Source organism: Castor canadensis, chromosome 4 (genome assembly GCF_047511655.1).
Source record: "Castor canadensis chromosome 4, mCasCan1.hap1v2, whole genome shotgun sequence".
Classification (NCBI taxonomy): Eukaryota; Metazoa; Chordata; class Mammalia; order Rodentia; family Castoridae; genus Castor; species Castor canadensis.
Genome location: NC_133389.1, coordinates 141791676 through 141804721, shown reverse-complemented (window position 1 = coordinate 141804721; position 13046 = coordinate 141791676). Strand labels below are relative to the sequence as shown.

Here is a 13046-nt window from a genome sequence, read left to right as displayed (position 1 = left end):
GATGATTTTATTTCTCTGACAGACAAGAATCAACTGAGTATCACTTACCAAGTAACTTTTTAGAAATGAAGGGAGCCACAATCACATTTAGTCACAACTAAAGACATAAGCTCCCGTCCTCTGACATCCCAGCCCATCCCAAATCACCAGGTAAGGGAGTCAGGGCAGGATAATGTCACCCACTATGGAAAGTGCTACACAGGAAGTTCTATGAGCAAAAATGTGTGAGGCACAGAAAATCTTTATTGCCACAAGAAGCAAGTGTACTCATCCCATCTCACCAACAGCTTTAAGAATCACAAAAATGCAGACTTCACACAATAAAGTACAACACAGACTTGGGGGGAAATGGTCCCTTAGACTATATTGGCTGTAATACTGAGGTAACCAAATGACCTTGTTCAATGAAAATACCTCCAACACAATGAAAAAAATCAACTAGTTATAACATCTAATTCATATATACAATTCAAATAAAAATATATATTATTTGCTTTAATGTATAGCAAGTTTAATACATTAGTGTTTACAAAATAAAAACTGTATTCTACTGAAAATTTTCTTGTGCTTCCTCCTTAATCACTAAGCTTGAAAAATCAGAAAAGTAAGAGACTTAAGGAAACTTACGTGTGGATCTAAAGATGCAGTTTGTGGGTCCATGAAAGATGGATAAATATTAGTTGAAAGATTACTGCATCTCTAAAAACTGTTGCTTATTAAAATCTACAAACTTGAACTGTAAGACACAATTAAAAAAAAAAAGACCACAAAATTTCTCAAAATAGATTAGAATACAGGAAACGTTTCATGAAACTACTGAGATACTAACCAGTGCTATGGCTAATATTAAAAACTGAACATTCTATTTAAATCATACTCATACTAGTTCTACAGACAGTGAACAATACAACCACAACAATCAACCTCAAGCTAGCAACAAAGTTGCAAGGTCTGTAAGAAGCTTTTTCAGTGGGCAAAATATTATGGTACAATTAAATCATTAGGAAGGGTAAAAAGCCTTTTAATAGTATAAAAGTTGTTTACTGGTGTTTCTACTGTAAAGCTCTTCTACACATCAAAATGAAAAAGTAATTACATATGTGACAGTGATTAGAGACAACAGTGAAGACATTTCATCTAACATTTGGCTGACAAATTTTAGACTAACAGATTATGACTTAGTATTTATTACACAGTTATGATCTAAAGCAGAACTAAAAACAAAAAGACACAAACTCCATGTCAATATGCTATTCTTGACAATATCTGCATTTAGATGAATTTGTAGGAAGTAGGAAGTGTCAAATATTTTCTCTTTAACCAGCAGAAAAAAGGTACATTGGACTTTTTTTAACCAATGTGAAATTCTCTTAAATATGTCAGTACATTAACATTTTCCTACACACCATATATATGTATGTATGTGTCAATTAATTAAATAGGGAGAATTAAAAACATACTTTCAAATTAAAATGAATTTTACAAAAAAACCCTGCATTTGAAAATCTGAAAGGTGTAAGAAATGAAATTGTAGAATAAATAATCGGTATAGCTGTCAACTAAACTTCATAGGAATCTCCTTGCAAATGTGGGTGCAACACTTATCCACACTTGTGATGGCTGGGTGGGAAGACATTCCCCAGTGAGAGCCATCCCAGTCTCTCTGACTCCTGTACATGGAGAAAAATTTCTAGATATAAAACATACTTAATCTATTATAGCCTTTGTTAAGTCATCATCTTTATCACATTTATGGTTAACTATGTCAGTTAATCAATTTAACACATTCTGAAGTATCAAGGCTTTTACACATTAGTTAACGTGTTTCAAGTTCTCTGTCCACATAACAGCTTCCTACCTTTGTTACATTATAAGTAGCTCTCATACAGTACAATCGTTGGTATCTAGGTAAGAGATATTTTCTATTCTACTTCTCATCCTTTTCGCTTTCTCCAGTATTTATTAATTATGCACTGATTAAAAGAGTGAAAATGACAGTATTCAATGAATGCTACACATTACCTGTTAATCAGTTTTATCAAGTGTTAAATACAGAATATTTTCCTTGGCTTAAATTGAGTATTTGCTTTCCAATTTTCTATAGTCATTGCAACCTTACCAATAATATCACTCAAGCTTTCTTTTTTATGAATGCAAAGATTATAAAATCAAACATATAGTAATATTTATGCTACATACACACAGACAACAAAATTTCAAGTAAAATAAACTATATCAACATCTATTAGAACAGGTCTCAACATCTAGATTTTACTTCTATAAATTACACACATACATTGTACATTCTTAAATAATGAGTGCTTACGATATTAACTTGTAAGCCTTTTCCACATAAAACAACTTACACAGGAATGTGAATAGATCAGTATTTGTTACAGATTGTAGCGCTCTCTTGATTTTTCTTTTTTGTGGCTATTGTTTTGTCTTCCTGGTTTTCACAGACTACTGTATGAGTCCTTATGCTTTGGCTATGAAATTTGTTTGAGCTGAATGAGGCAACATTGGTTATTAAGGCTTAAGTCTATGATGGAGCATTATCCTTAAATCTGATGCCATTTCAGAGAACAGTGGGAGGGGAATCACAGCTATCTTGAATCTTCAGGTTCTGTTTTGATGACTTTCTTTTCAAATGTAAAAGCAGAATGAGGGTAGTCTTTTAAAATCCCAAGGCTCTCTGAATAAATGAAAACAAAGTTTATTATTTTAAATATACTGAAAAAAAATCAAAGTTATAAAACAAACTCCCAAACTTCATAGCAAATAGTATCAACTACTTCTAATTCTATAATTCCACATAAAACTTTATTTAGTTGTGGTTAAAAGTGCGGATTCTGAATTTAAATTCAAGCAAGGTCAATTACTAGTGTCTTCATCTATAAAATGAGGATAGTACCTACATAAAGTGGCATAAGAGTTAAATCAAAAAGTATACATAAAACATCAAGCATATAGAACATACCATGTTTTTAAATGTTTAGTCCATTATGATAAACATATAAAATAAAACTGACCATTTATATATTACTGCCATTGATTAAAATATATACTATCAAAGAAGTGAGAAAAAAAATCTTCAAAGTTTAAACATAAAACTATTTCTAAAGGTTCCTCTAGCTATGACACACTAAGGTAGGGAAAACAGGGATAAAAGAATGAAAAGTTAATTTTCATAAGAAATAATTCCATGGAGTTATATAAATACTACTGACCAATAAAATATAATCTTTATATAGTAATGTACTAATATTGGGAGATACATATAAACATACGGATGCAAATGTATAGGCTAACATACATGCAATGTTGAAAGGATTCTAGAAAGGAAAGCAATACTAATTGCTTACCTGAAATTAGGTAGCTCAACTTATAAATCCACTTTCTCCACAAAGAAAGGGATTTTTAAATTGTACATAAGCATAATTACAAATAGTATCTACTATTTATTGAATTCTGGTAACCATACAATTCATATACAGTCCTTTAAAAAATATTTCTATTTTCTAGATGAATCAATTGAGGGACAAGGTAATTAACTTTGTTAGGGATACTCAATTAAGTATCAGTGCTGAGATCTGGACCAAGTTATTATTTCTACCAAATTAAAAAAAAAAAAAAGGAAAAGGACTTTTAGACATTCCTTTGTTCTATTTCACATAAAAACCTAATTCAACTGCATCTCCTATGTAACAGAGACACAAAGTGTTACTCTATGGTGAGACACATATGATCAATATAATTGGAGTATTTCAAGGGAATATAAACTGTTATGTTTTAAGAACTTTAAAGAATTGGTCACTTTTTCATGTTGTAGAAAACAGGAGACCAACATGTTGTTATTTTAGGATAATTTCCAGTTCATAACCTCTCTGACAATCTTAAAGCAGGCAGAATCAAGTATGAAAGAGCAGAATAACACAGCACAGACTATTATTTAGGACTCCAGCCTTCTTAGAATCTGCTACTAAGGAGCACGAACTGAAAATTAGAGAGATTCTTGACAACTTTTTTCCTAATGAATACGTAACTCACTCTACCAGATGTAAAGTCTGGTTTAATTCTATTGCTTATAAAACTACTTTTCCCACTGACTTAAAATACAAGTTTAGATGATTACTTTATTTGGCCTCAGTTTCCTTACCTATAAAATCAGTGACTTTGATTTAGTGTCTCCTAAAGTTACTTCAACTCAAAGATGGAATGGTACTAGATTCTTTAGAATGGTTCTGATCTCTATCACTTCAACTTTGTCTAACTCACTTTACTTGAGTAAAAATAAGTGAACACCTAATGAGGAACTGCTTATTTTTTCATGGGGTTGTTTATTTCTCAAAAATAAATATGATACCCAAAATGCATCTACATGAAAAGTTTAGATTCACATACACAAGACTTTCTTAGCATGAAAACAAACACACAGCCCATTAATTTTATATTATGTTATTGCTAGAAAAGGGCAAACCAGCCAAACTTGAATCAGCCATTTATTATTCAATTTACACTTTTATATAAAAGTCACTATTTGTGTACAGGTAATCAAAGCAGTCTCAACCTTCACGAATTTTACCGATCATTCTTTGGAATACTATGTTTTCAAAAAGAATAGCTAATTATCATGGTAATCTGTAATTTCTAAAGCAGAAAAAACTAACTAGTAACATTGTACATAATGATATTGCAGGGTGGAAGAGCAGCAGGAGTAGGAGAAGAGATTTAAAGATGTGTTATCCAAGTTTTACTCTCCAATCATGTACTACATTCTTACCTGACGAGTGGGACTTCGCCTCACTGGAGTAAAGTCTACTCAGCTCCCCATCCACCACAAAATGATGGGGTTGTCTGTTCTGTAAATTGGGCATTCGGAGATTCAAAGGTCTTTCTCCTATTGAGAAGAAAAAAATATGAATAATATTTAAAACACACATAGTATTTCTTTAAAGTAACTTTTCATAAAATTGCCTGGAAAGATTGAAGAATGTTAATAGGCACTGAACAAATAAATGGAATAATGGGAGAAAAAAACATTAACTAATTTAGGAGGAAAATGGCAAGTCATTTCATGCTAGTCCCAAGGTACACAATTCTGTTAGGATATTTTAAGAGTTAAACATGAACTAAACAAAAGACTGAGAATTCCAGTAAACATTCCAACTGTGGAATGCAATACCTCTCATATTACACCAGTAAGGCATTGTCTTCCGAGTACAACCATTTTACCAAGGCATGTCATTACTTATAACAACAAAGACTAGAGAGACAGAGATGGCTTCAAGTCAATTACAGATTACCCACCCCTCGAAAAAAACTATGAAAAAAAACATGATCAGTACAGACACAGTAAAAAAACACTTTATGCATTAAATTATATTGTCTGTTATAAATGTAAATCTGTGACATTAGCAAACTGCTACCCCACAGTAAGTTATCCTTGTGTAACAAATCAGTCATTAAATCTTTCATAATTGCCTTTGTTTCTTAACTGTTAAATATTAATTATTAAGAACTGGAGAAGTTAAAAGACTAAAAAGTTAAAAACCAGAAACTTCATATTTTAAAAAGGAAGAACTTTTTTCTCCTCCAATATTGTGATCTGCTGACAAAGGTAATATTTCATTCCATGGTTGGAAAATGTTTAAGATTGTATTCTTACTTGGGAAGTCTATTTTTTGACAATAGCATAACTACTCTATACAAAAGTGTAAAAAGTGTATAGAAAAGTATAAAAATAATACATAAAAAGAAAACACTACCAGATTATTGTTTTTGTCAAATACTTATTACTAAGTAAAACTAGATGATTTATTTATATATATTTCTTGTGTCCCTTCACTAGTGTGTAAGCTCCATGTGAGCAGGGGCTTATTCACAAAGAATTGTACTCTTTCGTAACACTTTAGAAGCAACTATCATATTCTTAAGAAATAAATGTTACAAATTTCAGACAAATCTATTTTTGAAGTCTAAAGAAACATGAAGTTAGCCTAGCTTGCAAAAACTTCTGAGTTTAATTCCCATCACAAGAAAAAATAGAGAAGTAACTCCAATGAAAAAATCTGTAGCATTCACATCTCCCTTTCTTACCAACCCTTTTCAAAATACACGTTAAGCACATGTGTCAACACTGACTCATGTATAGGAATAATAAAGCTTATTTTTATAAATTCAAATATGCAGGATGAATTTATTCCTTCTGAAAAGGAATAAAATTAATTTTCATAGGGAATTTATAAAATAATCTCTATAAAACATCCATATTTAAAAATCCTCATTTTTTTCAGTTTCTCTTTAAAAAGTGACGGTAGCAGCTCCAAAGGCAAAGATCATTCTGAGGACGTACCTTGTCCCTCTGAGCTATCAGAAGGGAGGCCATTGGGGCTGTGCTCTTCCGAGCTTTGCCTGTAAAGCCCTGCAGACAGTCTTCTCTCATGCTGCAGTCTCTCATAGCCAGCTTGGGCGCAGAGGAACTCCATCTGCTTTGCCATCACCTTTTCAGGCTGCTAGTAAGTAAATCAAAAATAAAATCAGTATTGAAAACATCCTAGATTTTTTTAATGGTTTAAAGATGCCAATTTCAGACTCCAGCATTTAAATATATTTAGTGTTCATTAAAATTAGTTCACACTTCATGTGGTATACTTGGTTCTATGAATATGAATAAATGTTTGCAGCATGTTAAATCACAAAATGCTAGATTATGTATAAAAGAAAAAAGGTTTCTTCTCAATCCTAGAAAAAGAATTCCATCCTGGCTCAAAAGCAGCATAACCCCAGCTTTGTTTTCCAAGGTATTAAGTCCCTTTAAGTGATTTTTTAAAAAGGAACCTAAAAGCAACAGCAACATCTGCTATCATCCACTTCTAACACACAGGGTGAAATCTTGGCATTTTTATTTTAGGATCTGGCACTACACAGACTCTGAAATGATGACAGTATGTTTGGAGGAGAAAAGGTGTAAAACGGCTGTCTAGAGGAACAAGACAAACACACCTCCCACTAAACTAAACAATGCAAATTATGCAGAAAAGCATCAGTGCCAGTGAGGATCATTACCTTCATCACAGAATGCAACTGCAATAGTTCCCAACCAATCATAGAACGTAGTTTAAAATATAAAATTAGCAAAGCTGACAAATTTATCTCTGCATGTGTTTTAAATTCCTTTTCTATATACTTCACCAAATTACTTATATATGGTATATTCAAAGCAGCATACCTATGAAATTTTGCCAAGGAGGTAACAGTCAAACTGCACAGATATGAATCACTACTGCTTATATAAAAAAGGTGCTATATAAAATTGATTAGAAAAAGCCATGATTCACAATATAAAAAATCAATAGGAGGACTCATTAACTCATTGAATAAATAGAAGTGCTCATACTATATTTCTAAATGGACATAAGCCAGACCAAAAGTAACCACGACTTCATTCATTTGAACTTTTTACTAACTGGTAACATTTCAATAAGCATTTCTAAGGGGAAAAACGTATTTTCATCCTCTTAACATGCAAAAAAAATTACTGGGCAGGTACAAAACTGGAATAAAAGCAAGTCACTATTGGGAAGCTCAATAAGAATAAAACTTGCAGTGTTTTCTAAAAGATGTTTGCAGAAGGCACTTTTCATTATTATTATTTTGGTGGTACTGGGGTTTGTACTCAAAGCCTCAAGCTTGCTAAGCAAGTGCTCTACCACTTCCACTTGAGTCACGTCCCTAGCCCTTTTTATTTTTAGGTATTTTTGAGATGACAGGGTCTCACATTTTTGCCTGGGCCATCCCTGAACCATGATCTTCCAGATCTTTGCCTCCTGAGTAGCTGGGATTATGGGTGTGAACCACTGTGCCCAGCAGCAAAGGATTTTTTTAAATGTTTATTTCTCTGAACATACATAATTAAGTAATAGAAAAATTACCTCAAGATATGCATTATTTTAACTATTTTTCAGTATGTATGAGTTAATTACAACATTATTAATATTTTATTGAAAACCAGTGCTACTTTATTTCAGAGTTATATTATACAGTCATGGTCAACATGGCTGTCTTCCTGATATGAAATTGCTTCTTTTGAATTTTCTTGAATAGAGAATCTGCCTCACTTCCTACAAAACTACAAGAATAAATAAATAGCACCATATCAGACTCTGTTCATGAACCAAATCAAATCAAGTTGTTACTGCTATCTTGTTGATACAGCTGTGGATCGGACATTTTAAAAACAACCAGAAATAAATTTAGTTCTCAAAAAACTAAAACTGAGCCTTAATGAAGCAGCCATTTATTTTTTAACCTACAGATATTATTATAAGATAATAACTAGAAACTTCTGTTACCTGTGAACTAAGAGCTACAAGTTCTTCACTTTTAGCTCTGGCCTGCTGGAAGAGTGTTTGCACAGAATCCTGGAAATCTGGAAAAGCATCCTGTGAGTCAAAGAGTAAGTCTTTATTATTAAGAGTTTAAAAAATAAATAACTGTGCTATTGAAACTCAGAAAACTACCTTAATCCCACTACCCAAATAAATAGTTAAGATTTTAATGTACAATATGTCATTTCAGTCTTTTATGGTACAAATACCTTTTCTACAGCTCTAACTTCAGTAAACACATAAATGAAAAAGAAAAATGTAATTGTCCCCATTGTTTTACATAGGCAAGCAAACTTTATGATCACTGATGAATGGTTACATTAACAGTTCAACTAGTAGTTTACCTGACCACTATCCTCATATTGGACATTTTCTATTCTTTTCCTAACTTCTAGTTTTGTTTTGTTTTTGCATTTATTCACATGTGCATACATTATTTGGGTCATTTCTCCACCTTGCCCCCCCCCCTCACCCTTCTCCCCCTCCCTCCTCAGTTCCAGGTAGGTCCTGCTCTGCCCTTATCACTAACTTTGCCTAACTTCTAGTTTTAAGAAAAAAATACTACAGAAAATATTTTCACAAAAATAGCATTTTCCATAGTTTAGATTATCAATTACAAAAAAATTCCAAGAAGAATTACTACAAAAGGATGCGATTTTTTTATGTCTTCTAATACAATACACTAAAGGGCCTCTACTAGTTTACTATACCATAAGCAATACATGAAAGTTTCCTTGCCAGCACTGGGTACTGTTTTTTGTTTTTTAATTTTTGCCTATTTATTTTTGTTATGATACTCAGAACAATTTTACATACCATGGTTGTATAAACTTGTACCTTATTTTGTGATTTCTTCTATTGCTATAAAGTTTCAAAGGTAGTGTGCTTTAGAAATTTGTAAGTACCCAAATCTTTTATAAGGCTTTGTTTTTTTAATGCAACTCACTAATCCACCTAAGATTTATCTTGTAATGTGATAAACATTCAAACTAAAAAAAATTTTTTAAGTGGTATCCCACAGTCCTAATCTAAATTTACCAAGAATTTATTCATGTTGGCTTGTGATATCTCCTTTAACACATCCTATGACAGGCAAATAGGCCTTTCAAATTAGGAAGACCTGTAGCTGTATTTTAGTTCTACCACTTACTAGCTTTGTGACACCTCTGGGCAGCTTAATGTTCTTGAATGTCACTTTCCTCATTTAAAAAATTGAGAGTAAGAGAACCTATCTATTAGAGCTGCTTTGAGGACCAAATGAGATAAAGCAGGTTGAGATTATGCTTTTAGTATGTAATAATCACTACATAAGAATAGCAATGCACACTAAATTCTTATGAAATAGGTCCTATTTGGGGCACTCTTCCCAAGCAAGACTTTAACTTAAATTATATTTGTTTTATACTTCCTATGTATTTGGGATAATCCACTATTATTTCTTTCAAGTTTCCTTTCATTGCCTGTTTATTGTTCCACATGAACTTTAAAACTATAAACCATCATGATGATTTTAGAAACCTGAAGAAAAACAACTAAAGGACTCTTCACAGAACCTGTCATTAACAAAATATGCATTTCCCCTGTCTGATAAGCTATTATCATTATAACAAAGAGTGAATCATTTAAAAACCAAAGTTCTTATAAGAACATAGCAGAAAAAAGTAATAATGTAATGATAGCAAAATATTTTACCTTCTTTGGTGTATAAGATATTGGTTTAAAACATTTTCCTCCATCAGGGTCTTTTCAAAAAATTATATCTCCACTGCAGACCCATGTTTTCAAATATTTCATTCACCAAAATTAATTTCCTAAGTAATAACCAATTTTCTATTTTTAAAATTCAAATATATAATATAATTGAGTTAAAAGCAAGTTAGCTTGACATATTAAGGTAGCCTTAATAGCTTTATACACAGTCAGCACTTCTAAAGTACTGAAGACAGGCACCCTTCTAGATCCCTACATTGGCTCATGAATGTATAGAACATAATCACTGGGTGAGCTAGAACGAACTTTATGTAAATGTATACAGCTCAGGTGAAATTAAAAATATACTTTTTCTTACCTATTCCATTTTTCTTCTAAGAATTTATTTACTCCTAAAAATACAACTTACTCTTTCTCAAGTCCTCCTTTAAGTTCTAAAGTTCAGTGAAGTAAGTTAGTTGAATACTTGGAACAAAAACATAAATATAAGGGCACCAATCAATTTTTAGGAGTCTATTTTAGGAGTACCAATTTCCACATCACATATTTTAATCTTCTCACAATATGTATTTAATCTTCCCCCTTATATTGATCTTTCAACAAACAATCCCAGGTTTCCCTCATTTTACAGCACAGACACTGGCTTCTAAGCTTATGCTCAATCCCTAAAACTCACAACAATAAACACAACAAGCATTTCTCTTATAGTTGTTTCTTATAAAACTGACTTTAACTCATGACTTGCACAGAGTCTGAAATTCAATTATACTACTTGTTTCTGTGTTATTTCATCTCTGTGCCTGTTTTCTCATCTGTAAGATGGACATTATAGAACCTAGCTAACTTATAGAATCATTTTTAGAGAAGTAAAACATTCATGACAAACAGCACAGTGCTTGACATATAGAAATTCCCAAAAATGTTGGCTACTAATGTTATTAGGTTCATCCAAAAAGCCACCAAATTAAATCAAAGTAAAGCAAATAGCATGCTATTCATGACTTACTATCTTTTTATTACACTGAGGGGAAAAGGTTACATTTTAGGGATATTTACATAGTCTCAATATCTTAAATGAGAATCTAGACATTTAAAACTAAAATCAACAAGAAAATATGGAGTATAGTTGTAGGGAAATGTTAGTGAAAAAACACACCAGAAATCTAGAAGCATGTTTATTCAATTCAATAAAAATGTCATCTAACCAGTTCAAACACAATACAGATATGGGAATACACTGGCAAATAAGAGGCATAACTTCTTCCTTCTTCACAAATACAGTCTAGAAAGGGAAATGGACAGAGATCCAGAGCCCAGCCAAGGCACTGTGGCAGAAGAAGCTCTCCAGAGGGTATGATATTTAAGTTGAGGCTTAAAGGAAAATAGTTCTCTAGGAAAAGACAGCAGATTATATAAAGGCCCAGGGCAAAAAGAACAAGACATCCAGAAGCTGGAACACATCTAATGTAGTTACACTAAGAAAGAAGGAGTAGTGAGAGAAGTTGGAAATGGAGGGACAGATTTTGTGAGGCCTTAAAAACTACCTTAAATGCAAAGAAAAGCCACTGACATTCTTAGAAGAGACTGGCCAGATATGAATTTTAAATTGTAATTTAAAATTAAATCTGAATGCAATGGGGTCAAGGATGGTGGTCGAGAGACTAGTTAGAGCGCTGTAGTGAAGAGAATGGTGACTTAGTCCTGGACAGTGGCATATGTAACAGAGAAACAAAAAATTCCTGGGATTAGGTAAATGGAAGTTTGACAATAATATTCACTACAAAAGTTTTGGGGAGGGGCAGGAAAATTAATGAGTTCCACTGGGGACATGCTGAGGCTAAAGGCTGGTGAGATTTCCCTATACATATAGTACACAAACCAGGGACGGAGTTTGGAGCTTGGGGCAAAATCAGGACTGGAAACTAAGACTGGAGTGTAACCAGCTCATCAGCAGGCTCTTAGTAGAGTGCACTCAACTAGACTCCCTAGACACCCCAATATCTCAACACTATTTTGAAAAGTCTTGCAAAAGGAGAAAGGAGTTAGCTAGTCTTCTTATGTTAGGAACCTGATGTGTGGTCCCAGTAAAGAAAGTTAACCTCATTATTTCCAGTGTTCCCAATTTTTTAATGGAGATTATACCATCTGCTTTATCTGCTCAGTGGAGATTCCTGAGGATTATATGAAGTAATGCAAGTGGCAAATCTTGTCAAGTACATAATGCCACCATTGTCAGGATTATTACAACCATGAAAAGCTGAATGGAACCTCAAACTCTGCATATGAAAGTTTTTGGAAAATGGATACTGCTCCATCATTAATAAAGAGAAATAAGAGCCTGAAATAAGTAATAAATAATAGTACCCACGTAATCAGTGATCTGTTTGCAACTGAGTACATTAGCCATACTGATTTTTCTCCCACAGTCTTTAGTTTATCGTGAATAGGAGAACTATAGGACTAAGTAGCGATCACTGCATGAGATATAAAATGGGTTTAGCTATTCAAAATATATGACTTAGAAATCAAAGTGAGAACATTCTCATGAAACTGGTCTCTTTCACATTATATTTAGCACAGGAATTTTGTTTTATGTCAATAAGAAGCTTTTTTTCTCAGGTACCAGCTTTGGCATGCTATGAGCAATTTATCTACATGTCATATTCTTGGCTGCTGCTATTAATCACAGTGTTCCCTTGCTGATGAGACTCTGGGTCTGAGCGCTGAGATGAAAGATACAGGACTGAATGCTGTTCATGACCTAATTACTCTCACCCTATTGGTCACCACTGTCATTCCTCATCATTTCTACCAGACACAGCAAGCTCTCAAAGTCCCTGCTTAGCTGTCTTTAAATGACTCGTCACAGCAGATGTTCTCAACCCCACATGTGCATTTTCCTTTTTTCTACTCACATTTTCTGTATGAATAGCAGATTGTAATGCT

General features: G+C 32.9%; 1 protein-coding gene across 2 annotated transcripts in view; it reads right to left on the bottom strand.

Moving 5' to 3' along the window:
- Nucleotides 1-223: 223 nt before the first annotated feature.
- The window catches only part of Nab1 (NGFI-A binding protein 1), a 37990-nt gene continuing 25167 nt past the window's right edge, over nucleotides 224-13046 (bottom strand). The window contains exons 5-8 of one of the 2 annotated variants that reach the window (XM_074071288.1): nucleotides 8355-8444; nucleotides 6356-6512; nucleotides 4784-4900; nucleotides 224-2695 (exon numbers count right to left, since the gene is read on the bottom strand). In XM_074071288.1, coding sequence (XP_073927389.1) covers nucleotides 2607-2695; nucleotides 4784-4900; nucleotides 6356-6512; nucleotides 8355-8444 — 453 coding nt within the window. In that variant the 3' untranslated portion in view covers nucleotides 224-2606. Of the gene's footprint in view, nucleotides 2696-4783; nucleotides 4901-6355; nucleotides 6516-8354; nucleotides 8445-13046 lie in introns of both variants that reach the window. The other variant, XM_020176420.2, reaches the window with a different exon arrangement.